Source organism: Equus przewalskii, chromosome 1, assembly GCF_037783145.1.
Source record: "Equus przewalskii isolate Varuska chromosome 1, EquPr2, whole genome shotgun sequence".
In the NCBI taxonomy this organism is placed as follows: Eukaryota; Metazoa; Chordata; class Mammalia; order Perissodactyla; family Equidae; genus Equus; species Equus przewalskii.
In genome coordinates, this window is record NC_091831.1 from 39,695,015 (window position 1) to 39,722,870 (window position 27,856).

General features: G+C 36.9%; 1 protein-coding gene across 6 annotated transcripts in view; it reads right to left on the bottom strand.

Moving 5' to 3' along the window:
- LOC103567445 (lipase member K) overlaps positions 1 to 27,606 on the bottom strand; it is a 49,391-nt gene extending 21,785 nt beyond the window's left edge. For 3 of the 6 annotated variants that reach the window (XM_008544110.2, XM_070562009.1, XM_070562011.1), the window contains exons 1-8: positions 27,465 to 27,597; positions 19,400 to 19,517; positions 9,711 to 9,826; positions 9,118 to 9,306; positions 7,525 to 7,642; positions 4,363 to 4,561; positions 2,997 to 3,106; positions 1,211 to 1,347 (exon numbers count right to left, since the gene is read on the bottom strand). In XM_008544110.2, coding sequence (XP_008542332.1) covers positions 1,211 to 1,347; positions 2,997 to 3,106; positions 4,363 to 4,561; positions 7,525 to 7,642; positions 9,118 to 9,306; positions 9,711 to 9,826; positions 19,400 to 19,415 — 885 coding nt within the window. In that variant the 5' untranslated portion in view covers positions 19,416 to 19,517; positions 27,465 to 27,597. Of the gene's footprint in view, positions 1 to 1,210; positions 1,348 to 2,996; positions 3,107 to 4,362; positions 4,562 to 7,524; positions 7,643 to 9,117; positions 9,307 to 9,710; positions 9,827 to 19,399; positions 19,518 to 27,464 lie in introns of all 6 variants that reach the window. The other 3 variants (XM_008544106.2, XM_070562007.1, XM_070562018.1) reach the window with 3 other exon arrangements.
- Positions 27,607 to 27,856: the final 250 nt, after the last annotated feature.

The following is a 27,856-nucleotide window of genomic DNA, read 5'->3' on the forward strand; positions in this document are numbered from 1 at the left end:
ACAGGCATGTCAAGACATACGGAAGGTTGAAGCAGAGCTGTGCAAATTGAGGAAAAGAGAAAGATCCCACCATCTCAAAATATCTCTTAACTGTGTGGGAATGCTGAAATAATTTAGCAAGAAGTCTCGTGTTTATCCAATATTGCAGGATGAGGCTGGACTGAAATTTCTGTGGTACAAGAGGCCCAAGTACTAAGAGGGAAATATGAGGATTTTTCATGTTGTTCTGATAGCTTTCCTGCTACTGTCTTTCTGGGTTCTGTAGGTATGAAATTGAATTGCCATGTGCTAATTTCCTTATCTCTCACCAGCCAGAATCCCTGGCTTTTATAAAAATTGTTTCACTTTCATATGCTTTCTCTGAAATCACTGAACAGTATGATCACCTTAGTCAGCCGTGGGAGAAGCCCATATTAATATGCACCAAGAAAACACACCAACCCACATAGACCAATTCTCCTTGACTGAGTTAATGATCAGCTTAGTTAGCTGTCAGCTAGAAGAAAGAATCTGAGGTCTAGGATATGCCTAGGTTTTGAGGACTTGATAGACCAGGAGCAACTGAGCAAAGTTGGACTTTTAGTAATGGGGGAAAGTGTGTTCTATGAAAATCAGGACAACAATAACGGTAACTGACACTTATTAAAGGTGTACACTGTGCAAGACCTGCCTCTAGGGGATTTACATGTATGAACTCACTTAATCCTCACAGCAGCCTTATGAATGGGGACTATTTAATCCCCACTTTATAGATGAAGAAAATGATTCCTAGAATACTTAAGGTCTTGACTTAATTCACTCATCTAGCTAGGATTCAAACCCAGGCCATGGGCACCATGCTGTGATCTCAACTATTACATTATAGTGCCCCTGAAAAGCTAGGGGGCCTCAGAGAAAATTTTAACTTACTAGATTAAACAAATCAATCAATCAAATTAGCTCTTGCTTTATCTTTGATTGAAGAATGACATAGTAGAGAAGCCTCTAGATATGGGTGAAGACAATAGAGTAGAATGACATCAGAGTGAGCTCTCTGAACCCTGTTGGTAAAATTGTACATTATCAGTAAACACACATGACTCCCTTGAGCATCTGCTACATTTTTATAAGTTTGTAAAATGTCATTTGCCTCAGATTCTCTTCTCTTGAAATGAGTGGAAATAGAACTAGTTTTAGTTATTGCAGATTTAAAATTGAAGAAGTCACATACCTTGACTGCCTTTCTGGAAAGAGTTGCTAATTTTTTCATAGGACTTTGGGTATATTTCACTGTGATGACTGGAGCCAATGCAAAAAATATCTTAATTTTCTTAGCCAGCTCTGGATTTGTAGAGAATGCTATGAAAGCTAAAAGGGAAGAAGGTACTAGTTCATAGATTTAAAACAACCCTTAATTCATTTTAAATTATAATAAAAGTAGTTATATTAAAAACAAAAAAACTCAGCATGAGTACCATTCTCAGGGAAAGATTTTCTAAATTTTTCAAGGATGGAATCAGCTAATTCAGAATAAAGTAAGTTTCCTGTCACCGAAGAGTACAAGTCTACCTATAGAGAATGTTACAGAAAAGGTTCAAAACCCATTGTGGGACATATCTGGGTAAACTCCAAGGGCCATTCTAACTTGACCATAGTCTTTGGTATCAGACAAAACTGGGCTATAATCTTGGCTTTCCATTCACTGGCTGTGCAAAAACTTGGGAATGTTACCACCCCTACATGAGTTCAGTTTTCTCAATCTGTAAATTTGGAAAATAGAATCTATGTAGGATGATTCTTTTGAAGGTTAAGTTATATATAGATCTTCCTTGAGTTACAACAAGGTTACAACCCAATACACCCACCGTAAGTTGAAAATATTCTAAGTCAAAAATGCATTTAATACACCTAATCTACTGAACATCATAGCTTAGCCTAGCCTATCTTACACATGCTCAGAGCATTAGCCTACAGTTGGGCAAAATCATCCAACACAAAGCCTATTTTATAATAAAGTGTCGGATATCTCATGTAATTTACTGAATACTGTATTGAAAGTGAAAAACGGAATAGTTGTATGCGTGCAGAATCATTGTAGGTGTATCAATTGCTCACCCTCATGATCATGTGGCTGACTGGGAGCTGTAGCTCACTGCCACTGCCAAGCATCATGAGAGAGTATCATACTGCATATCACTAGCTGCGGAAAAGATCAAAATTCAAAATTCAAAGTATGGGTTCTGCTGAACGTATATCGCTTTCACACCGTGGTAAAGTTGAAAAATTGTAAGTTGAACCATTGTAAGTCAAAGACTGTCTGTGTATATAGTTCTTAAGGTGTTATTTGGTGTTATCACAATTGGAAAGGATTTTTAAATTCAGACATTTGTAAAATATGGATGATAACGCTCTCAAATGTTTGTATTTTCCACTGAGAGAATGCATGTATGATGCATACTATAGTACAGGCATATAGAGACTTACACCGGAAATCTGATTAGAATTAAGACACAGAAAAGAGACTGGTGGATATGCTATTGATATTGTGGAAGTGTCTAGCTGAATGGAGAGCAGCGCAGGGAGTGAAGTGCTCCATGGCACTGCCAACATGGCCCCATCCACATCTAGCCTACTCCAGCACCTACTGGGAACTAAACGTCACACTGACGGTGGCATATAATCACTGAGGTTTGTAATTCTCTGCTTTCTTTTTGCTGTCCTTAACTAGACTGTGAGCCTTTTAAGGGAAAGATGCATACTATATTTATCTCTGATTCTTTAGCATCTAACCAGGTGTCTGACACAAATGACTAAATAAATAATTATCTCTCCTTCAGGCTTATCCATCAGTCTCCAAATTCAGACCTGGGGAAAAAGTCCCTCTTGTCATCCTCACTTAATTTCCCAACTCAAGTTCCTAAGCTAGAGACTTCACAGAGGGAAGAAATCCTGACCCTTTTCATGAATATGCAAGAAAATATGCTGACTCTCTCAGATCACACTTGCCCCAAACACACCAATGGTGGTGCCTTGAGAGTGGCCCACATAGTAGAGTTGCTCCTGTCCAGTTTTCTCTACAATAAAATTGATTGTGGCTGGAAGGTCATATTTAGCCATCTCATCCAAACTGCCAAAGAAAAACAACAAAATTGGAGAAAACATCTCATTGTTAGACTTGAAATATTTAAACATATTCATTGCAGATATAAATACTTAGATTTTGTTAAATATAAGACTAGAATAAATATATGATATTATGCATCTGTGCAACATTCGAGGATGTCACCTTGGTTGCAAGAGTAACATTGTTAACAAACTGGAATCAGAAAAATCTGACTTGCAAAAGCCTGTAGAGGTTTTTCACCTAATTCTGTACCAAATTCCCTTGAAAAGAAAAATCACTTGGACCACTTATTTAAAACACAAATAAAACAAACAGATTTGCAGACCTCCGCCCAGACAGACTGAATCAGAATTTCCAGGGAAGGGGCCTGGTAATGTGCATCTTTAGCAGTCACCTCAGGTGCTTCTTTCCTGTGTGTAGTTGGGAAGATACTCACCTAGGGAATCATCATGTTATTTGCAATAGTGCAATGACACAACTGCACTGGGATGTGGAATTAAGAAATGCCAAATGGCTTCCAGGAAAGAGGCCAAGGAACAAATGGTATTACTGACCTTCAAGGCACAGTTCTTAGCTCTGGTACAAGTGCAGGGATCTGTCCCTGTGACCAATCTGGCCTGACTTCTAGAGCAGACAGTGTCCCCAAGGGCTGCTGCTGGCAACTCTACTCATTAGCCATCCTTTGTATTCAGACTTTCTCCTTACTTCCCCAGGACCTCACTCCAGGAAAGTGTTCAGCACCTCCAGCCTATGGAGGGCAGAGTTCCTTCATTACTCAGTGAATAAACATCTGAGTGTCATCTATGCACCAGGACTAGGCTCAATGTTGGTTTATTACGAATGTCTTGTTCTCAGGTTTTCAACCAGAACCTTGTTTCTGGTTCCATTTCTTGATCAGTTTCATTTTTCCTCTGTAGTAAGGGTACTATATAAATTTCCTTTAGAATCCATATTGACAAAGTGACAGTCCTGGAATTAACCTTTCTAAAGTTGACTTTTGTATTTTGATTTTATTTTTGCATATATATTTTGCATATATACACACAGATACCAGCAAGTGGAATTTTTAAAAGAAATAACAATGCGACAATAAGGGCATCTTTTGAGCTTATGAAGAAAGCCCGGATAGAAGAAAAATGTTTATTTCTGTCTTGTGGATTCCATTGGATGCATTTGGACAGAAAGGGAAAAATTAAAGGGTGTTCATCCACATAAATAAGCAAAGCACACACTTTATTTATTAGTAGGTATCTCCTTACCTGAAGGCCCAGAATTCTGGTGATTTGGGTGAAAATTTCAAGTGTTTTCTGGACCAAGTATTTCCCCGGCTGTTCCCCATCCACACATCATAACCGTTATCTGCCAGGAGGAAAGCTAAGCTGTTGTTCGGCAGGTTGGAAATCCAGTTACTAGCAGATGCAATTAAGCCGTGTTGCAAATACACAACAGGCTTTGGAGCTGCAAAACACAGGCAAGAATTTTGTGTCTGGCTTTCCTTAGTGTATACAAGAAAATTCTCTTTCCTGACTTCCTGTGGTATAGAAGAGAGCTTAAGAGATGAAATTTGGAACCAGGCAAACCTGGGTTCTAGTCCCTTCTGAACTACTTACTTGGGCAAGTTGTTTATCTTCCATATGTCCTGTTTATCTCTTTGTAAAATTTGGATTATATATAATGTGTTGTTCTGTAGGTGCTGCAGTCAGATTTGCTGGTTCAAAATCTATTCTGCTATGTACTAACCCCTTTGTGCCTAATTTAACTTATGTGTACAATAAGGAATATTAACAAATGCTATCTTATAGTCTAGTGGTAAGAATTAAATTAGAATTAAAATACATAAAAGACTTTCCATAATAAATATTGCTCTATTATTACTGTTCATATTAATAACATTTTATTTCTCAAGAATCATCTCATTATAAAACTACGCTTTTCTCAAAATAATAATGAAAACAATAAAAACGTCATTTGTTGAATGTTTACTGAATGCCAGGCACTATGCTACATTTTACACACACTACTTCATTTAATTTGCATGGTCAGAAAGCAAAATGGGAGGTTTTAAGGGAAATGTTCTACAGTGTAAAATTGTTAATTTGATATAAAAATCCTATTTGTAAAGTAGACTTGGAACAATTTGACTAAGAAAGAGAAAAAAAAGAAGAAAGTAGGAAAATGGTGTTGAATACACAGAGGAGAGAGAGAAATGACCAGGGCTTTCCTGTCTTTTATAAGTGGTTTGTGATGCTGTGTGGGCACCTGAGGGCTGTCCCTCAGGTCACTTTTGTGGCTAGATCAGCTTCCTGAGATTGGGTGGGCTGGACCTCACTCTTAGAGAGCCTTCAGCCATCTGGAATCAAGCAACTAAAAGTCTATGTCCATTTATGTACCTTTTGAGAAAATTTTGGCTGAATTACTGCCAAAGCCCCTCTCTTATCTGAGCCCTCAGGCAGCTTATCATTGTGGAGACAGCTTTCATCTCACGTATTTTGGCAACTACCTGGCAGAAATGATAAGATAAAAGTTTGAGGAAACAAAGTTCTCAAGAGTATTTAAAAGGAAGAGAGTTCTTTTGGAGAAAGTTGATTCTGCTGAAGATCAAGGCTGCCCCAAGGAGAAAAGCCCAAGGCATCTTACCCTACATACTGACCTATATCATCCCCCTCTGGGAAGCATATCCGATCTGATTCTTATCTAAAGCGTTAGGACCGCCCAATAACCAGACCCGACCTACACTGATACCATTTTAGTGACTTTTTAAACATAATCTCTCCTTTGTCTTGTAAAGAGATAACTCACATACCTATGCCTCAGCCTATGTTTGCAGCTCTTCCTACCCATACGTCCTGTCCCCATGCCTCCAGCTCTTACTGCCCATGGGTCCTGTCCCCATTCTACTCCATGCTATTCTCTGAATAAAAGAGCACTACTGCCAGACCTTGAGAGTCCAAGAAATCTTTCCTTTGAAAGATCTTTCCTTTGAAATCTTTCCTTTCCTCGGCTCCATGAGCCTGCATTAGTTCTATAAAAGCAAAAACACTGTTTCATCTCCCTCTCTTTTTAAAATTCTAGATCTCCTCTTTAAGCAGTTAACATTTCTGGTATTGAGAAGTTTTGTTATACAACATTCCAAAGAATAAAAAGAGCTAAGAAATGAGACAAAAAAGCAAACAATTCTTGCCAAGTGGATGTGTAATCATAGGACCAGGAACAGAATTTGTTATCCCAAAATATACCTCTTTGGTATAAGAATTATTTTAAGCCAATTATTTTTAGGAAACAGAAGACACGGGGAAAAGCTCTGAAAACCTAGTAGAAGTTACCCATTTCTAAGGGAAATGTCCATTTATAAGAAAAGCCTCCATTTGTAAGGGTGCCTTCATCTCTGTGCCAGGAAGGAGAGGATGACTAAATTTCTGGAAACTGTTATCAAAAGAGAAGGCAATGACTTAAATCTACATAACAACTTTACCCTGTTTACTGTGCTGACCTCATCTTAACAACAGAATGTTAAAGCTACTTTTCAAGGGTAGTGAACCAGCCAGGAGTCTGCCCAGAAGAGAACATTTTGATCTGCCAATCAAAACTCATCCTGTGGGTGCTTCCGAAGCCTGATCCCTTAAACCTTACCCCATAACCCAGTTCAGGGAGACAGAGTTGAGAGCCTGTCCTTCTGTCTCCTTACCAGTTGATTGTGTGATAAACTTTCTTTCCTCAAAGACTGCTGTACCACAGTATCGGCTTCGGTGTACATGAGGGGAGAGTTCCCTTGCAGGGTAACAGATCCCTCTAAAGATATCAAGCTGTATTGTAGGGAGCTAGAAATGGATCTTTACTTAAGTTTAAGTATAGAATTAATAAGGTCAGATTTACTTAAAAAAATAAAATACCACTGACTTGAGTGGAGAATTAATTATAGGTGAAATAACTGAAAGTTATTGTAGTAGCTGAAACAAAAGATGATGATGATGTCCAAGCCTGGACTTGAGCAATAGTGAAGCTGAGAACTTTTCAGATGAGAGAGAAATTTAGAAGGCAAAATTGATAGATTTTGGTGATTGGCTGGATATAAGAAATGAGGGAGAAGAAAGTATCAAAAACAACTCCTATGTTTCTGGTTTTTAAGCCTGGAAAGTGGTATCTCTAGAGTAGGCCAAGTTTTCTTTTGTTTCCTTGTTTGTTTGGAAGGAGGACAAAGAGATTGAGAGAAGAAAAGACTAAATAGTGTATATGAAAATCCTTTAAAAACTCCAAGTGTTATACACATGCAATGGAGTAGTAGAGGTGGAGGTGATGAGTTTCCTCCTCTCAGGGAAGAGATTAGGATCTATTTCGGAAAAAAAGCTGCCCTACGGTGATCATCAACACATGTGGGGAGCTCTGCGTTAGTCTTTTTCCCTTCATTACAAAATAAATCCTACCTGTTCTCCTTGGACATCCTCTTCCACGAGGAATCCTATAAATTCCGAGGACATAATCATCTTTTGTCACAACATCATATTCCTCACAAGGATAACCCCAGTAGGAAATAATCTGGCTCTGAGAGTAGGAAAATAAAATATATGCCTTCATGATGTTATCTCTTGATTTTTATACATACATTGCAATACAGTACTTGATGTTACAATCTCCTGTTCATCTATGTGCTGTGACAGAATACAGCAGGAAAATCGGGATAATTTGAGGTGGGTTTTAGAAGGAGGATGCAAGTAGAGGCATGGGTAAGGCAAAGTGGGGTGACCATACATCGTGGTTTGCTTGGCTTGGTATTATTAATGCACTCTAGTTCACTCTCAGAATGTTTGACAAAACATTGTATGATCATCTCATAAGGGAAATCCCAGGGGATTTTGCAGTACCCTGTGGCTAGTAATAAGTGAGCTGTTACCAACTTTAGACCTGACTAGAGAGGAAAGGAAGTGGTTACCAGACCCAGAATGAGAAAATCAAGTAGAGAGAGCCACCTTGAGAGGAGCTGTGACCTTTAGCAGAAGGAGACAGCCTGCCTGCATAAGGTGACCTCATGGAGGGAGCCAGGGCAGTAAATCATCTGATCTCACTCTCCTGCCTCCCTCAGGTCTCCTGCTCAAGATTTCCATTAACTGAACTGAACTGAAAATGGAAGGTCAAGGGGGCCTGTTGATGCAGTTCTCACAGGTCAGCCTGTTGGGCAGAGAGAAAGGTGTAAAGACTAGAGAGTGGATCTAGAGGGGTGAACAGAAGATATCCCATCCACAGATACACAAGTAAGAGAAGAACTAGTGTTTATTGATCATCTTCTGCATGGAGCACGGTTTATATCCTCTGTTTTATTAATCCTTAAAATAGGCCTTTGAGATACAATTGTACCCATTTTGCAGTTAACAGAACTAAATTTCAGGAAGATTAATAATCTGTTCCAGATTGTACACTAGGAAGAGATAGAGACAAAATTTAAGCCAAAGCATGTTTAGCTCCAAAGCATATGCCCTTGCTTCAGGATTATGCATCTGTCCATGCCAGGCACACAAGTTGTGTCTGTATACTATGGGGCTATATACAACAGTGGTTGTGAGTCCACACCCTAGAGACAACTGTAGGTCTTCAATTCCAACTCTTCCTCTTATTAACTACGTAACTTTGGATAAGTTACTTAATCCTTCTCTGCCTCATTCCCCTCCACTGTAAAATAAAGATGATAATAGTATCTCTTCACAGATTTACTGTGAGAATTATACTTAAAGTATCTAGAATAGTGCCTGGCTCACAGGAAGTACTCTATAAATGTTTATTGTTCTTATTATCATTATAGAATAATTAAAAGCCAGAAAGCACCAAGACCAGGAAGGAAGAAAATGTGTGTGAATATGGGAGGAGGAGGAAAATGTGGATTTGAGGACATACATTCATGGACTGTGAGTTCAACAGTGTGGTAGGTGGTTAGGGGTACTTACAGGACACTTTGGAGAGAGGAACAAGAAGAGACACTAAGTAAAAAACTTTGACAGTCACACTCTTAATGTTCTAATACAAACTTGGGTATGGGTGAAGACGTCAATGGTACACAACACATATGGGAATATCGAGTATCCCATTGGAATGAAGCCCATGGTGGACATTTGTTGTTTGTTTTTGGTTTTGTTTTGTTTTTTTCTTTGCTTAGCACTATTCCGTTCCACTCTATTCCATTCCATTCTATTCCATTCCTCTTCTGGTATGAATTCCTGCATGTCAAAACACTTTTGGTTATAAGCAACTGAAACCAGTTCTGACTTACTAAACTAAAAAGGTACACTGATATAAGGTCAAAGAAACTGCTCTAGAAAAAGCCTCAGGAAGAACTCAGGGATACTCCATAGAGATCATCAGTATGAACTCACGAAACTTCTCTTCAGCAAACCACCATCAGATGGCAGCTCAGACTATCAGGAGAGCGAATATTACTGCCCCAACTTGGGTCAGGGCTTTCAACTCTTAGAGTAGCTAGCCATGTCAAGGAACAGAGGAAGTAGCACAGACCTAGTCAATTTAGAATTTTTGAAAACTACACAGGCACACCAATTATAATGAAAATGGTGTTAAATTAACAATCCCTTATCTTAATTTTTTTCCTTAATGAATGACTTACAATATTCATATTAGCTTCAGGATTTGTGATGCTTCCTTTCCTGTGACAACCAAATATAGATCCAAGGAGAAGCATCCAGCTTGCTGCTGCTAAAAGCTGCCACATTTGGGGTCTGCCTGGAAAAGGAAATATTAATATATTTGTCATCAAAGAAAACTCTAAAAGCGAAATTTTGTGTAATCTTATAACACTACCACGGGAGGGAGTAGAAACATGCCTCTAGGTTGTGCTTGAATAAGTAATATACTTAATTATTCAAGACATCCCATGAAAAATCTGAAATGGTGACTTGTTAGTAAGAAAAGAAAGAAAGGAAGAAAAAAAGAAGGAAGGAAGGGAAGAGGAAAGAAAGGAAGAAAGCAATATCAATTAAATCTCCAATAGATAATCTACGGGCCCGTGGCAGAGTGGTTAAGTTTGTGGGCTCCACTTCAGCAGCCCAAGATTTCGCCAGTTTGGATCCTGGGCGCAGACCCAGGACCATTCATCAAGCCATGCTGAGGCAGTGTCCCACACAGCAGAACTAAAGGACCTACAACTAGAATATACAAGTATGCACTGGGGGGCTTTGAAAAGAAGAAAAAAACATAGGAAGACTGGAAACATATGTTGGCTCAGGGCCAACCTTTAAAAACAAAGAAAAGAAAAATAATATATATGTATCATGCATGAAATTATTCTTTATTGTACATCATAATATAGTGAAATTTCCCAAAATAAGAGATTGTTTAATTATAGGTGGAGTAAATTATAGGTGAGGAAGAATGGAATTATTCAGCCACCAAGTGTTATGAATGTGATATGTGAAATTCCTATAATATAATATTAAGGGAAAATAATATAAATTGTGCATATATTTTGAGCTCAGTGGTAAACATTATAAAGAGAAAGAAAGACTAAGCACCAAATTTTAATTATGGTTATATCTACATGGTGAATATTTGGGTGACTATTATCTCATTTTTAAAGGATTTTCCATATTTTTAAAATTTTCTATATTTAGTATTACTTGATCATAAGAAAGAAGCTACTTTTCGAACAGAAAATTGTGAAAATTATTGGGAAAAAAATGATGCATATGCCTCATTTGGATTTGAAATCATGTAAGTTTAAAAACAAACGACAAACAAATGAATGACAACTACCAAAATGACAGAGGGAGACGTTTTGCAGGAGACCTTCCTTTTCTACCACTTTTACGTAATGAAGATCTGCAAATTATGTTTAAAACACGCTGTACCTGCTAATCTGTTCTGTCTTCTTTAGGTTGAGATAAAGACAAAATTTAAGCCAAAATAAGTGGAGCTGCAAAGCATATACCCGTCCCACAGAGTCACGCATTTGCTTGCCAGGCCTGCAGACGTGTGTGTCTATGATGGGCTGTGTAAAGCAGAGACATCACTTCTCTCCTCTCTGTGTTTTCAACACCACTTCTCCCACTTCCTTCTTTTTCTTTTCTCTTTCTTAGTCAAATTGTTGCATTTCTACATGGTAAATATTCTAGATTAATATTATATCAAATTAATATATAGAAGAGATGTGTCACCCTGCAGGAAATGGAAGGATTTTTCAGAAGAAGACTTCACTATTCAGTTATAGAAAATTCCTTGAATTCCTCTTTTGGATTTGTCAAAGTCATAGTCTCTGCTGATTATATGTATTAATATACTATAATTAATATGATTAATAATATCTGAATTATGTAGTAAATATGTAATTTTATATTAAATTTATACATAACTACTATTGATTAGTATAAAGCTTAATTCTGGTGAATAACTATGGTAGTGATAATAATAACGCCACTGACAGCAATAATTATTGTTACAGTGACAACCACGCATTGAGCACTTATGTGCCAAATAATGTGGCAGACACACATTATCACATTTTATTCTCAAAACAATCCCCTGAGATAAGAAATATTATCCTCATTTTATTTCAGATGAAACTGGGTCTTAAAGAGGTCAGATCATTTGCTTGAGATGAAACAGACAGTGATGGAGCCAGAATCTGAATTCAGGTTGCCTGACTTTCAAGGAAATGCTCCTAAGCACTATGCTCTTAACCACTCAGTCCATTCAGAACAGACTTACCAAGGCCCTCTGGCTTCTGGGTGCCTGATTAGTGTTACACATATCCCATAGATGGCAGGCATCATAATCACCATAGAAAGCCATGAAGACTTTTAGAACCCAACCCAGCAAAACTGAAGAAGGAGTGTGATCAGGGATCTGCATTTTAAACCATCATTCCCGGTAGCTGATATGTATTCCAGATTGTGAAAAACAGCTGGACACACCGGATTCCTTGAGAAACCGTTTCATTCTCATTTCTGTCTGAGACCTAGCATGGAAGTTCCTATAAATGTTTGTCAAATAAATAGACGCGTGAAAGAGAGAATGAGTACATCATTTAATCTTAAAGACTGCCACTGTCACTCGCTATTTTGTATTGATGGGGTTCAGGGCAGGCTGCCCCAAGATGCGCCACTCTTGTATGTGGACTATTTTGAGCTGAAGACAATAAAGACAATATTGAAGACAATAAAGGCTCAGACTCAGCAAGAACATTCAACCTTTCTCCTCTAACTGCCTAAAAGAAATTTAAAATAAAGGTCTGTCCCCAGGACGGGCCATCACCACAGATAAATTTGGGTTCTGGTAGACTGGGAGGATCCTTGCTAAGCCCACTCCTATCAAAGTTCTATTTACCAAACATTTGCATTTCCATTTCCATGTAGGTTGCCTTCCTCCCCTTTGAAGACCCAAATCACTACCCCAAACGTCCTCCTTGTCTGTAGCTGAAGATACCGAAACAGGGAGCCTTGAGAGTTGGTGGAGTAGCTCAGTTTGCCTGAGCCTCTCCCATGTATACATGTTATAAAGCTTTGTTTAATTTTTTCCTGTTATTCTGTCTCATGTGAATTTAATTTGTTTTCTGGCCAGAAGGACCCAGAGCAGGTAGAGGAAATGTCTTCCTTCCCTACAGTATCATATCTTTCTTGCCTGGTTTCATTTCATCCTGCTTCATTGGTCCTCTCTGGCAGTAAGCTTGGAAAGTTGATTATGTCCTTAACTCAGCACTGGGAAGGTAGTAGGGCAATTTTTAAAAATTAGTCTTTTCTCTGAGGCATTTACAATGTATATGTTCTGGTTTCTGCTAAGTGATTGGCATTTGACTCCTCTGAGTTGCGATCACTGGGAAGTGAACCTTGGGACCCTGTGTTAGAGCAGATCCAGCTATCTTCTGAAATGGGCAAGCTGGAGAGCCTGTGGGGCTTGTAATGGTGCAGGGAGGAGGGCTAGATGGCTAGCACTGTGTGCTGTTCATAGGAAAAGCTGGAATCTAGTCCCAAGGATGGCACAAGAGTGTACTAGCCCTGACGAGTTGTGTTTTGTAGCCATGACATAGAGCCCATTCAGCAGCCTCTGTTTCATTCCTCTGTGTAATGGGTCTGGGTGTGGAGGGTGACACACCCAGACAAGAGGAGTCTCTGTGTTCCATTTTATAAGGAGTGGCAGGTCCTAACCAAACAGCCTTTCTTCAGGCACCTCTCACCAGGGCTGTGCCTACTTATGCTTTCCAGGGCTGTGTTTACTTGCTCTGCCCTATCTGGGGCTCACAATATTAACTATAATTGTTGAAGTCTGCCTGATTCAAGCACCTCTTCTTAATGGTACTCCAACTGTCCTCTTGTTTCTTTGACCTGTTTCTATGCTAGCTCCGTGGTGAATGTGTCCCACATTGACATCCTGCTGGTTCACACTAATGCACATAAAGATGTTAGACTAAGAAGAGAGAAGACATTATAAATTCCAGGGGATTCTCAGTCTTTGAAAGTGAGACCTTTAGTTTCAAATACCAAGACTAAATCAATATAGATTTCATTTATTATAGATTTTTGTATATATAATCAGCATTTCACCCTGCTTTATTACAAAACATGGCTCCCATAAGGTGCTATTTGTAAAAAGAGCTCATGGGAAAATATGTTACAATATAAAAGTATATGTATTTTTTAGACCATATATATAAAAGGGTTTATAAATGATTTGCTTCAAGAGTAGTAGACCATGTTATATACATATATACAAATATAATAAGTACATATAAATGCTAAAGACGTGACTTGCTTGCAAAGTCTTAACTTACAATATCATAATTAAGCTAAGTATACTACTGTAATCAAGACTCTGTTTAACTTTTGTTTAATCTACTTTTCTGAGTCTTATTTGCTCTTAGAACTTTAGTGTTTGAATAAATACCAATTAAACATACTATGAATTAAATTTTTTAAGGAACACACTTGGGAAATGATGCTTTTATATTTTTATTTATTTTTCTATTCACTGTACCAAAAAAAAAATCTGTGTAATGAAGGGAAGGCTAAAATGACAGAAGTAGCCAAAAAATGAGAACCTAATCTTAGAAGAGTTTTCTGCAGACAGATGCCTTCCATGACTGTGGTGAGAGCTGCTACAGACTTAACCAAATTTAGTTGTAAAAAGGTAATACTAGGGAGCCATCCCTGTGGCTGAATGGTTAAGTCCACGCGCTCTGCTTCGGTGGCAAGAGGTTAGGTCAGTTTGAATCCTGGGCGCGGACATGGCACTGCTTGTCAGGCTGTGCTGAGGCAGTGTCCCACATGCCACAACTAGGAGGACTGACAAATAGAATATGCAACTATGTACTGGGGGGATTTGGGGAGAAAAAGCAGAAAAAAAAGAAGATTGACAACAGTTGTTAGCTCAGGTGCCAATCTAAAGAAAACAATAATAATAATACCAGGAATGTGACCATTTGTAAGAATCTCCTCCATTGTTCAAAAATCTCCTTTCTCTCAGGATTACTTTCTGTCTTTGCCCCTAGATACTCCAGCCAGGGAGAAATATGAGATTTTCAAAATAATATTGCTGCATTTTTCTGTTTCTTATTGGGCTTAAATATTTTACATCAAATCCATGTGAATTGTATAGACAACTCTCATAAGTAATGCATTTTACACCAACGGGTACACTGATGATGAAATCAAGGATACTGTCAATGAAAATAATCCATAACCAATCTATAAATGAAAATTTGGGTGAATTTATTCTGAGCTGAAATGTGAGGACCATGGCCCAGGGCCTTTTTTCCCAAAGGAAGAAAGGGCACCAAAGAAGTGGAGTGTACAGAGTGGTTATATACCCCCAAAGAAGATGTTTCACATATGATTGAAATGTCCCTTTTACAATAGTCAAGAAACTGCTTTGTCGGCACAGCAATTGATGGACACAGAAGGTAGGTCTGTGTCTTGGTGGACACAGCAGGGTGGCAGGTCTGTTGTCTCGAGCTGTGTGGTCACAGGTGAGCACAGCAATCAGTTCCTCGACTAAGGAAAGATGCTTATCTTTAAGGAAATGCCAATGTAGGGGGGAAGTTGCACCTTTATCTTAAGGGCATTTGTTCTTGCCTTAGTAAATGTTTAAAGCAGATATACAATGCTTGCTCAACGGCCACGTCAGGCCCTTTTGGAAAAACAAAGGCAGGCTGAAGTAGGTTTACACCAAATGGCTCCCTCATATACTCCAATATATCCTATTGATTGCCATTTCTATTTGTCAATACCAATTTCTTGACAAAAGAATATCAGAAATAGTAGAGACCTTCCTTTCACTTTCTTATTGCCCCATCATAGTTACTACCCGGCTTATTAAGCAGACATTTATTAACAGCAGTTATTTAACCAGGGCTTACGTCAATACTTGGACAGGATTCTCAAAGAATCCACACCCCAATTCTTAACTCTGATGTAGAAATGGAAGTGAGAATTGTCCAGAATATGCAGATACAAAGATCCCACAGGTAGTTCTCAGAAAGCTTTGGTTCTGAAAACATATAAAGGCCAATTTCTACTTATGGCTCTCTGATGAATCTCAGTCTTCTCAATGGTGAGATAAAGGTAATGAAGAGTTCCTGAGTGATTTGCAAAAAATTTTGAATTGAAGTTCTAGCTCTGTCCTTTAGAGGATATGGTGACCATGAGAATGCATCTCTCAGATCTCCAATTACAGGGAGCAGAACTGGGCATCAGCCACAGCTCCTGTGCTCCGAAATCTGTCACTGTGTCCCCACTGAAGCAATACATTGTAGGCACTCCATAAGTGTTATCCATCATTGTTATTATTATTAGCTGTGTGACTTTTGTTAGCCAACTTAAGCTCCCTGAAACTTAGTTTCACAATCTGTACCATGGGGATAATAACACTTACCTTGTGGGGTTAGCTTAAGGTGATAAATAATGATAAATTATAAATAAGATGATAAATAATGTCTATAAAACATCTAACAATGCTTAGTACTCCATTAATGGTAGCTCTTGTTATAAGATATCTTCTATAATTCAGTGATTGTCTCAGATGTATAGGTCTTGGTTGTCATACTAATCCATAAGCTTCTTAAAGGCAAGAACAACTTTTTATACTCTGCGTGTATTTACAGCTTGCACATGTTTCATGTCTCTAACCTTGTTTATGCCAGATATGGTACAATTCTTTGAACAGAGTGGTGAATAAATGACAGGTTGTTTTGCAACAGTATCTCTTCTCAAACAGAAACTGATAAGAGCAGTTAAGAATTTCTGTTTGCCTACACCATGTACCAAGAATTCTCATTTTTACTATGTAAAGTATCTTACCTATAAATTTTATGCTATGAATTTAGCATCTATATGCTTAATCATCCTAATTATTATTTTTTTCACAGACAGAAAATGGCAGTTTAGGATTTGAATAACATCTATTTCACTCCATATTCTTTTCACTAAAACTTATTTTCTCTTATAAAACTATTCTACAATGAAATTTTCTCAAAGTATTAATAGATGTTAGGAATTTGGGCACAGTGTAACTCAGTAGAAGATCAGAGCAGAAGAGAAATTTTGTCTTAACAGTTTAACTATAAAATTCTTATCAGTACAAAATCGAAAATGAGATATGGCCTGGAAATAAGAAACCATCCTGTGTATGCAGGTTGCTTGGCAACCAAATAAAATGCACAAGACAAAGCTGGTGTGAACATGCACAATAAAATGTAAATAAAATGTGTGACATTCTCACATCCCAAGAGAGATGTGGCAATTGGGATGAAAGTCACATATATATATGTACATATATGCCAAGTACAATATTAGTAAGAGACATGAAATCATTTCTTCCCTGTCATCAGTGACGGCATACTCTTTTGTTTCATCTTTTATTGACTAAGGAGCTCAGAAGGATAAAAAAAGAAATGTAGGAAAAGAGTGAGTGGGAGGAAGAGAGCAATCATATCTTAGACAATTATTTGAATAAAAGCATAGAAGATCCAAATTTATAACGAATCAATGTTATTTATTGATTGTAACCAATAGGTACCACACACCTCTGTGGCATGGCATAGGCGAATGCAGCATCATAAGGATAAATATATAGTTCAATGGAATACAATAATTAGTCCACAAATAGACACACAAATAGCCTATTGATTTTAGACAAGGCATCCAAAGTAATTCAATGACAAAGAGTCATATTTTCAAAAACAGTGCTAGAATCATGCATAGAAAAAAAAAAAAACAATTTCAACCTCTAATTCACAAAAGATAAATCATTGGTCTAAAGATAAAAGTTAAAACCGTAAAAGTTAGAAGAAAATTTTTGTGACCTTGGGCTACACAAAGATATCTTGAACATCAAAAACATAAAAGAAAAGAATGACAAATTGGATTTTATCAAAATTAAAATCTTGTACTGCTGAAAAGATATCATGAAAAAATTTAAAAGTCAAGCCAGAGACTTAGAGAGAATATTTGTAAAACAAGTATCTCACAAAGAAATGTTATCCAGAATATACAAGGATCTCTTACAGTTCAATAAGAAGTCAAATAGCTGGTAATAAAATGGACAAAAGCTTTGAACAAACACTTTACAAAAGAAAATAAACAAATGACTAATAAGCACATAAAAAGGTGCTCCATATCTTTAGTCATCAGGGAAATGCAAATTAAAGCAAGAATGAAATACCTCTTCACACTCACCATAAAAGCTAGAATTAAAAAGACCAATTGTTGGCAAGGAAGTTGAACAACTGAAATGCTCATGCATTGCTGGTGGAAGTGTAAAATGGTAAACACCAAATAAAACAATTAGGCTTCATCTTATAGAGTCTTATAGAGTTAAACATACAACATACAATGACCACATGATGAAAACATATGCCTACAAAAAGATTTGTAAACAAATATTCATAGCATCTTTATTCATAATAAACTTCAATTGGATATAACCCAAATGTCTGTCAATTATAGACTGGATGAACAGATAGTGGCATATCCATCCAATGAAATACTATTCAGCAATAAAAAGGAACAAATTACTGATACACATAACCACATGGATAAACCTCAAAAATGTTATTCTGAGCAAAAGAAAGAAGTCATACACAACAGAGTATGTGTAGTATGATTATATTTATCTGAAATCTTAGACAAAATATACCAATATATAGTGATAGAAATCAGATCAAGGGTGAGCGGGGGCTAGGAATAGGGCAATGACAAAGTGACATAAAGGAACTTTCTAGGATGATGAAAATGTTTAACATCAAGGTTGATCTTATGGTTGTTACATGGGTTTACTTATTTCTCAAAACTCTTGACTTGCATACTTATAATGGGTATTTACATTACAACACACAAGTTATATTTCAAAAAAGTTATTGAAAACAAAAGAAGAGGCAACTACAGTGGCCCAATATCCTTACCATGTTATTTCCATCTATTCCCTTTCTCGCACTTCAGAAGTCCTGGGGAATTGTTAAACATAATAGAATTTTCAGCTTTATCTTTCAGAGATTTTGATTATAAAGTAAAGTATAATACTCGTCAGGGAATGGAATTGGCCACCCAAGTTTTGTCTCTTTGGCATGAACATTATTTTAAGCTGATTACTTTTAATAACTGCAGACACGAGAGAAACTCTGAAGAGTAGAAGTTATCCTTTGTTAAGATACATTTACATTTATAAAGTAAATCTCCATCTGTAAAGGTGTCTCCCTCTCTGTGCCAGGAAGAAGGGGGGATGACCTTATCTCTAGAAAGTCTTATCAATGCAGAAGGCAAGGACTTAAATCTGCATAATAATCTTATTCTTGTTTACTGTGCTTTTCTGGCAAACTACCATAACTGACTCTCCCCACCCCCAACATCCTCCTTTGTCTTTAGCTGGGGATGGTATTTAAGGTGAGAGCTTCTGCCATTTTGGAGAGTTACTTAGTTTTTCTGGGTCTCTCCAATGTATGCATGTTATAAAGCCTTGTTTAATTTTCTCCTATTATTTTGTCTCATGTGAATTTAATTCATAGACCAACCTGAAAGACCTAAAGTTGGTAGAGGAAATGTCTTCCTCCCTAACAGACTCAAGACCTGCATTTTTAAACAGTACCCCAGATAGTACTTGACATGAGTGGTGGATCATTCCTTGCATCATTTCATTTCGTTTAGTGACTATCAGCATGACTACATTTCATGGATTTTTCAATAATTTAATATAAAAAGTTACAAACTGAAAATTTTATTCAAAAGAAGTTGGTTATCTTTCCAGCTTCCTCATTCCTGGACCTCTGGAAAAAATTGGGATAAATTTTATTCAGGAGAAAGAGGCATTACTGACCATTGTAGTGCACCATCTGGAAGGTTTTCTCTCTCTCTCTTCCTCCTGCTCTCTCTTCACTCCCTTCCTCTTCCTTTTTTTTCCTTTTCTTCCTCTCTCCCTTTCTCCTTCCTTCCCTCTGTAGCAGGAAGAATCACATGAGCATTTTGGTTTTAAAGGGCTTCTAAATAGGACTATTTTCTCTGAGGCAAATACACAGAATAGTAAGTGGAAACAGCACAGAAAAATCAGCATTAGATAACCACAAAGGCTGTAATTAGGCTGAACAGGTGCTGTGTGTTATTGAGAAGAGGAAAACAAACTCTGGCTCAAATAACTCACAGTGTGAAGCCTAGAATAATCAAAACACACTGACTAGAATAATCAGGATATGACTGCTATAAAGAATATCTGAGGAAGTGGTACTGTTTTATAATAAATATCTGTTCATCATTTATGAGAATGTAGGCCATTAACATAAGGTACATGGTACGGCCACAATATGGATTTGCTGAATAAATGTGAGATGGTGGGTAGGTAAATAAAACTTACTTGCTTTGTTACTTTGGGGGAATAGAATTGGCCACCCCAAGATATGTCTCTTTGGCATGAGAATTATTTTGGACATGTTACTTTTAAAAACTTCAGACATGAGAGAAACTGAGAAGTAAAATTGACTTATGCTTTGTTAAGAGATATTTACATTTGTAAAGGAAATCTCCACCTGTAAAGGTGTCTCCCTCTCTGTACCAGGAAGAAGAGGGGATGACCTTATCTCTAGAAACTCTTGTCAATGCAGAAGGCAAGGACTTAAATCTGCATAATAATATTACTCTTGTTTACTGTGCTTTTCTGGTAATCTCCCATCACTGACTCCCCCAACCCCCAACATCCTCCTTTGCCTTTAGCTTAGGGTGGTATTTAAGGTGAGAGCTTCCGCCATTTGGTGAGTTGCCCAGTTTACCTGAGCCTCTCTCATGTATATATGTTATACATCTTTGTTTAATTTTGTCCTATTATTCTGTTCTGGGAATTTAATTTGTTGTCCAGCCAGAAGGACGCAGAGTGGGTAGAGGAAATGTCTTCCTCTCCTACATTACCAAACATTTATTGTTGTTGTCATTGCTGGTTTTAACTCTTTTTAGCTAAAAATATTACTAAAATTTACTGTACATTTCTTATTTATTTAAAAAGTGGCAAAAAATATGATTTTACCTGAAAGAGTTCAAGGTAATCATTACATTCACCAACAATTTTACTGAGCAGTAATACCTCAGTTGTTCTTGCAGAGTGCTATTGGAGTACTCTCCTTCCTGATAAATTGTTCTTAATCTTATGGGTGGATAATTTGGTCTCCAAGATTATTATAAAAATATGGAAATTAATCAAATGATCAAACAAAAGATGATCAGTTTTGAAATGGGAGATATATTTGATGAAACTCAACACCTCTTCCTCACAAAAAATTCTCGGCAAAATAGAAATGGAAATAGAAATCCTCAATCAGTTGAAGGACTTGTATGAAAAATTCCCCAGTTATAATTATAATCAATGGTAAAATATTACTTTCACCTTAAGAGAGAGACTAGAGCAAGGATATCTGCTCTTATCACTTCTAGTCAACATGGTAGTGCAGGTGCTATTAAGTAAAATAAAGAAAAAAGAAAAAACAAACCAACACAAAACAAAAATGCATAAAGGTGGGAAAATAAGAGTGAAACTGAATTTATTTGCAGATAGTATGATGGTGCATTTAGAAAATCCTAAGTAATTTGCACATAAATTACTAGGTCTAATAAGTGAACTCAGAAAAGTATCAGGATACGAAGCTAGTATTTAAAAAAAACAATTGTTTACATTACGCTGATGAAAATGCTTAGAAAACAATATTTTAAAAATATGAGTTAAGTAGTATAAAAAAGAAAAACAATAAGAAATAAATTGCACAAAAGACCAGAAAGATTGTTACACTGAAAATGACAAAACATAAAGAAATCAAAATAAACGGAGAGATGTACCTTATTTAGACATAAAAGACTCAATATTGTCCAGCTATTACTTCTCAAATTGAAGCATGGGTTGATTACATTCCAGTGAAAATCTCAGCAGGCTTTTAAATAAAAACTGACAAGTGGATTTTAAAATTTATATAGAAATATAAAGACTATAATAGCCTAAACTATCTTGAAAAACAATAATAAAGTTTGAGAGCTTACATTACATGATTTTAAGGTTTATTATAAAGCTACTGTAATTAAGACAGTGTGGTACTAGCAAAAGGATTGAAAAAGACCCACGAGAAGAGTGAAGTACAGAAATAGACCAAATTTTATGTAATCTAGTAATTTTTGACATAGGCTCAAATGCAGTTCAATGAGAAAAGGAAAATCTTTTCAACAACCATTTCTGCTGGAAAAATTGGATATCAATTTTGAAAAGAAATAATCTTGATAATGTTTCCCAAACCAGAGACAAAAATATATTGAGATATATTACAAACCTAAAAGTGAAAACTAAATTATAAAGCTCTTAGAAGAAAACAGAAGATAATATCTTTAAAAATCTGGTATAGACAACTAATTTTAAATGAAAAACTATCATAAACAAGACTTTATTAAAATAAAAAACTTCTAGTCATCAAAAAACAATTAAGAAAGAAAAAAGGCAATTCACAGACAAAATGAAAATATTTCAATAGATATCTGATCAAGTACTCATATCTAGGATATATCAAGAAACAAATAATAATAAGACATACAGTTAAATTAAAAATGGTCAAAATACTTAGACATATCACAAAAGAGGATACATGAAGGGCCAATAAACACATGAAAAGATGCTCAATATTGTTAGTCATCAGAAAAATGCAAATTAAAACCCTCATGAGCTACTACCGCATACCCACTAAACTGGCCAACATTAAAAAGACCAAAACCAGAGGCTGGCCCCGTGGCCGAGTGGTTAAGTTCGCGCGCTCCGCTGCAGGCGGCCCAGTGTTTCGTTGGTTCGAATCCTGGGCGCGGACATGGCACTGCTCATCAGACCACGCTGAGGCAGCATCCCACATGCCACAACTAGAAGGACCCACAACGAAGAATACACAACTATGTACCGGGGGGCTTTGGGGAGAAAAAGGAAAAAATAAAATCTTTAAAAAAAAAAAAAAAAAAGACCAAAACCACCAAATGTTGGAGAGGATGAGGAGCAGGTGAATCTCGCATACATTGCTGGTGGGAGTTTATAATATTATGACTGTCAAAACCGGCAGTTTCTTACAACCCTGTGAGACTCCAATTCCACTTTTAGATAGTTTCTCAAAATAAAAGAAAATATAGATCTACATAAAGACTTGCTTGCAAGACTGTTTATTGAAGATTTACTTACAATAGCAAATTATTGGAAATAACCCAAATGTCCATCAAGAGTAGAATGGGTACACAATCATGTTATAGATGTGCAAAGGAACTCACTGACACATGCAACAACATAGACAAATCTCACAAACATTGTGCTGAGTCAACAAAACCAGACACAAAAGAATGCTTAACCTATAATTCCGTTTCTATGAAGATCAAGAAGAGGTAAAATGAATCTGTTGGCATAGAAATCACAATAGCGTTTGCCTGGCAATAGGGTTGACTGGAAAAGTAAAGAGGAAGCTTCTAGGGTGATGGTGGACTGTGTATCTTGACTGGGATGATTGTCAAGTCTCATCAAATTATACACTTAAGATCTGTGCGGATTTACTGAATGATTATAACTCAATTAAAAAGAAACTGGAGACTATGTTGCAAAGCAGGTGTCCTCAGTGATTGCTAGGTCTAGCATAAATTAGTGCAAACTATTTGGTAAACAGTATTGCTATATTTACCAGGAGTTTTTTAAGACCATTTGTATCTTATGTCCTAGAAGTGCCACCCAGTAAATTTATACTAAAAGGATACACTCTCAATTTCAAGGTAGGGAGGATGTTTTTGTACAGAATCGCTTTCATGCTTGTTATTTGCAATAAATAACAATTAAAAACATATTTTCAATTATAAAAGGATGCTTAAGTAAACTATAATATGATAATTAAATATATTAGATAATTAATGAAATATTTTAGATAAACCCACTAAAACATTAAGGAAGATTACACAATAACATGAAGATACACTTGTTATGTCAAATTGGGAATAACTGTTTCAAGGAAGAATTGTATATCCCAGTAGTCTTCATATTAGGGTATGCAATGACTTTCCAAGAAATATACAGGCATATAGTTTGTAAAAAATCATATGCTAGATCTTTGACTACCACATATACTCTTTCCTAAGACTAATATGACCTGAGAATTTCTAGCTTCAAGCAGGTTTTCCTTTTCTAACTCTATTTTACAAGGGAAAGGTCTCTCTCTTCTCCTGAATCTTACTATGGTGGATTGTCCTAGGCTGTAAAAATGTCTGAGGCTCCCAACAAAGAAACACTTGATAATATTGGCATTGGTACTAGGAAAGGTATTATTAATAAAGTAACAATCCTTTTCTAGGGGCAATCAACCTGTGCAAATTGGTTAGTTTCTAATTCTTTGCTTTCAAAAAATTGAACAAAGATCTACATGAGTAGTTAGGAGGTAGACCATTAAGAATAATTTTTGTGGATGCATCATTATGTGACTTGTGACCCAGAGCTTCAGAAAGAGTTCAAAATTGAATGACATTATGTAAACATGGTTTTTCAGCACTTGCATCTGTTGAATAAATGGAAAAAAACTGATGTTGAATTTTGTCTCGTATGTCAAAAATAATAATCATCCCTAGGTGTATGAATTAAAAGGCAAAATTCTATTCATGTCACTAAGAGATTCATTGCCAATAAAATTTGATTTTAATTCTTAATAATTGTTCATTAAACTTTATTTTTTTTTAAAGATTTTATTTTTTCCTTTTTCTCCCCAAAGCCCCCCGGTACATAGTTGTGTATTCTTCGTTGTGGGTTCTTCTAGTTGTGGCATGTGGGACGCTGCCTCAGCGTGGTCTGATGAGCAGTGCCATGTCCGCGCCCAGGATTCGAACTAACGAAACACTGGGCCGCCTGCAGCGGAACGCACAAACTTAACCACTCGGCCACGGGGCCAGCCCCTAAACTTTTAATATATTTATGATCCTTTGACCAACTGTATAATAATGAAAAGTACAATACAAATCATTAATTAAATTGAAGGAAATGCAACCTTATGGGCACAAGAAATGAAAACAATTTAAATTTCAATATAGTATCTCCACTTTTTAGTTGCAGAGAAGAATGAATTGATCAACAAAAGACTTTTTAGGCATGCAAATACATTATGTTTGGATATATTTTTATGGAAATATATAAAACACCTGTATAAAAAGTGAAATAGAAATATGAATCCAAGGAAAAAACAAAAGATATAAAATTTCAGTCCATTAAATGAGATTTTTTTTTCTCAATGAACGCTGTTAGGTATCAAATTGCTATTCTATTGGGTATATTTAAAAAATTGTGTAACAATTTCATTTTAAACTGTCAATATTTACAACGTGCCTTAAAACACATCCCTTGCAACTATTTAAAATTATGATAAAATTTTTATATATCAGCCTAAAAATTTGTAGTATTTATGGAGTTTTGCAAAATTTGTTTGGGACTATAGAAGCAAAAACAGTATTTAATCAACTTACAGATATAATTACAATTTTATTTTAAAAATATCTCAGACAAATAAACAAAAAAAGTATGATCTTCAAAAAGACTGGAAGGATTACCCCAAAATGGTAATGATTATATTTCAATACTAGGAGTAAAAATGTTCCCTCTTCTGCTAATTTACTTATTGCTTATATATTTTGTCAAAGATTTTATTAGTTTGAATTCCTCTTATAATAAAAATAAACTTGAGACATTTAGAACTAATTAGATGTAAATTTAAATTCAAAGATCTCTGAATAAAGGCCCTGGGAGTTTTCTTATGGGACAAAGTCCACAGGTTTTAGTATTTCCACCTTGTAATAACCATTTCAGCAGTTCCCGTACTTTTTTTTTTTTTTTTTAAAGATTTTATTATTTCCTTTTTCTCCCCAAAGCCCCCTGGTACATAGTTGTATATTCTTCGCTGTGGGTTCTTCTAGTTGTGGCATGTGGGACGCTGCCTCAGCGTGGTCTGATGAGCAGTGCCATGTCCGCGCCCAGGATTCGAACCAACGAAACACTGGGCCGCCGGCAGCGGAGTGCGCGAACTTAACCACTCGGCCACGGGGCCAGCCCCAGCAGTTCCCGTACTTTTATTTATTATGAGATCTTTGGCAGTGATACAAATGACAGGGTTTGCTAGAAGACCGTTGTCTGTCAATTAAAACATTTTGGTATCTGCCACATTTTCCCGTTTTACCTGACATGTTCAATCTAAAACCTACTGGGATGTTTACAGAAATTTAGATTTTGTCTTGTCCTTACCTCAGCATCCTTCACAAACTCTGATATTCTTATCTACTACCAAAGAATAGTGACTCACAAGGTTACACCACTGTCAGAAGCAAAGTTAATCAGAATCAAGACCTAACCTGGTTCTTTATCTGAATTCCTCCAGCCCGGAAAGACTTTAAAGAGACACGAAGAGCAAGGAGACTGTTAACAAGTGAATGGAAGGAAGTTATTTGTTGCTGTCAGGGTCTTTGTCAAGTCATTCTCTACTCCTAGTGACCTTGTGTACAGCAGAGCAGAACTCTGTCCAGTGTTTTTGTGCCATCCTCTCTCCTTCTGGGGCTACATCAGGCAATGCTGATCTGGTATTCATAGGGTGTTCGTGGTCAATTTTTTTCAGAAGGGTTGTCCTAGTCTGTTTTAGTCTGGAAGCTCCTCTGAAACCTGTCCACTATGGGTGATCCTGCTTGCATTTGAAATACTGATGGAATAGCTTTCAGCATCACAGCAAATGCAGCTGCCACAGTGTGACAATTGACAGACAGGTGGTGAGAGCCCCGTATCTTGTATCTTAATGACTGGATCACCACCATGCTTGCAAAGAAATCATTACACAATAGGATATGCAGGCCTACAAATTTCAGATTTGAGGATTAAGCACCCTTGTGCAAAAGGAGGAAGGACTAGTTAGCTTTGATAAGATCTTCAAATAGGATTGAGAGGCCCATAGCTCTGTGCTCCAAGCCAGGAGGCAGCAGAAGAGAAAAGAGTTTTAGGATGAATGGGGAATAAAATGCTCAAGAGAAAAGAAAAATATATAGTAAACATCTAAAAGGCACTAGATTTTCACACCTCTTCTACAATATTAAGGAAAAAGCTCTTGAACTCTGAAAGATTGTTGCTTCAAAATTTTAAAAATAAAATAAGATAGATAACAAAAGAGAAGCTGTGAGAGAAATAATGCAGGTCTGCAATTATGAGGTTGGAGGAGCCTGTTGCTCTTAAATAAAATCACATTAAAATGAACCACCTTTTCACTCCTCACCCAGGAAGGATATTCATTACAACGCAGCAGAAAAGGAGAATGGCATGTTCTTCACAAAGTATTAGAAGGGTGTTCACAATTTCTGTAAGCAAGAATGTCGCTTGGGATAGTAACTCCTGCCAGCCACTTTGCCCGCATTTTCCTGAAGATGACCATGCTTTCAGGAAAGAATAATCATGCTCAAGGCCATTGAAATGACACAATAAAGGGCTTTTTGGAAATGCTAAGCCATTTTGAAAACATTATCCAAACTTCTAAGTGCACAACCCAAAAGAAAGTTCTCTTAAATCCATAAAAGTATCTGTCACTTGCCTTTCCCAGGCGTAGATTTATGATACCTTCTCTCCATGAGATACAAATATAGGATAGCGATGTCTGCTGTCTAAATGCTGCAGCTGTCTAAAAGGGAAACCTCATCACAACATGCCTGGAAAACTCTGCATTATATCTTCTCCATCTGAAGTGGTCAAATTAAACTCGTTATTTCTTGCTTAACCTAATAGAATCAAAACATAATGCTCCTCACCAACATTAAAGTCCTGTACCTCCAAATATTTCCCACGTCTCACTGAAATACCAAGACCTGGGCTCTGAAAATAGATCAGTAGTCATTACCCAGTCTCTGTAGTCTCTAGAGGTCTGTCTTTCAGTCCCGGGAGCTTCAGATTGATTCCAGTTCCTTCCAGAGGCAGCTGTCAGTGGAACTCGCTCTGTTTGAAACAGCCCAGGAGATGTTGCAACCAGAAATTTCTCAACTGGAGGCAGATTAATCTTGATTTCAAGTATGACAGATGCTGCTCATGCAAACTTGTTGAGTGAGTTCTTAGCCAGTGACGAACAAAAGAATGTTAATGGACTAAAATCCCCTGCTCCTGGCAAGCCAGTCCCCGAGTTTTGTGCCTCAAGTGTTAGATTAATTGGAAGCTTCTCAGCAGAACACATACTCTCTATTCAGAAAATAATTTTCACTCAAGGACGTATGCAATGACCGAGTCATACAAGCATCT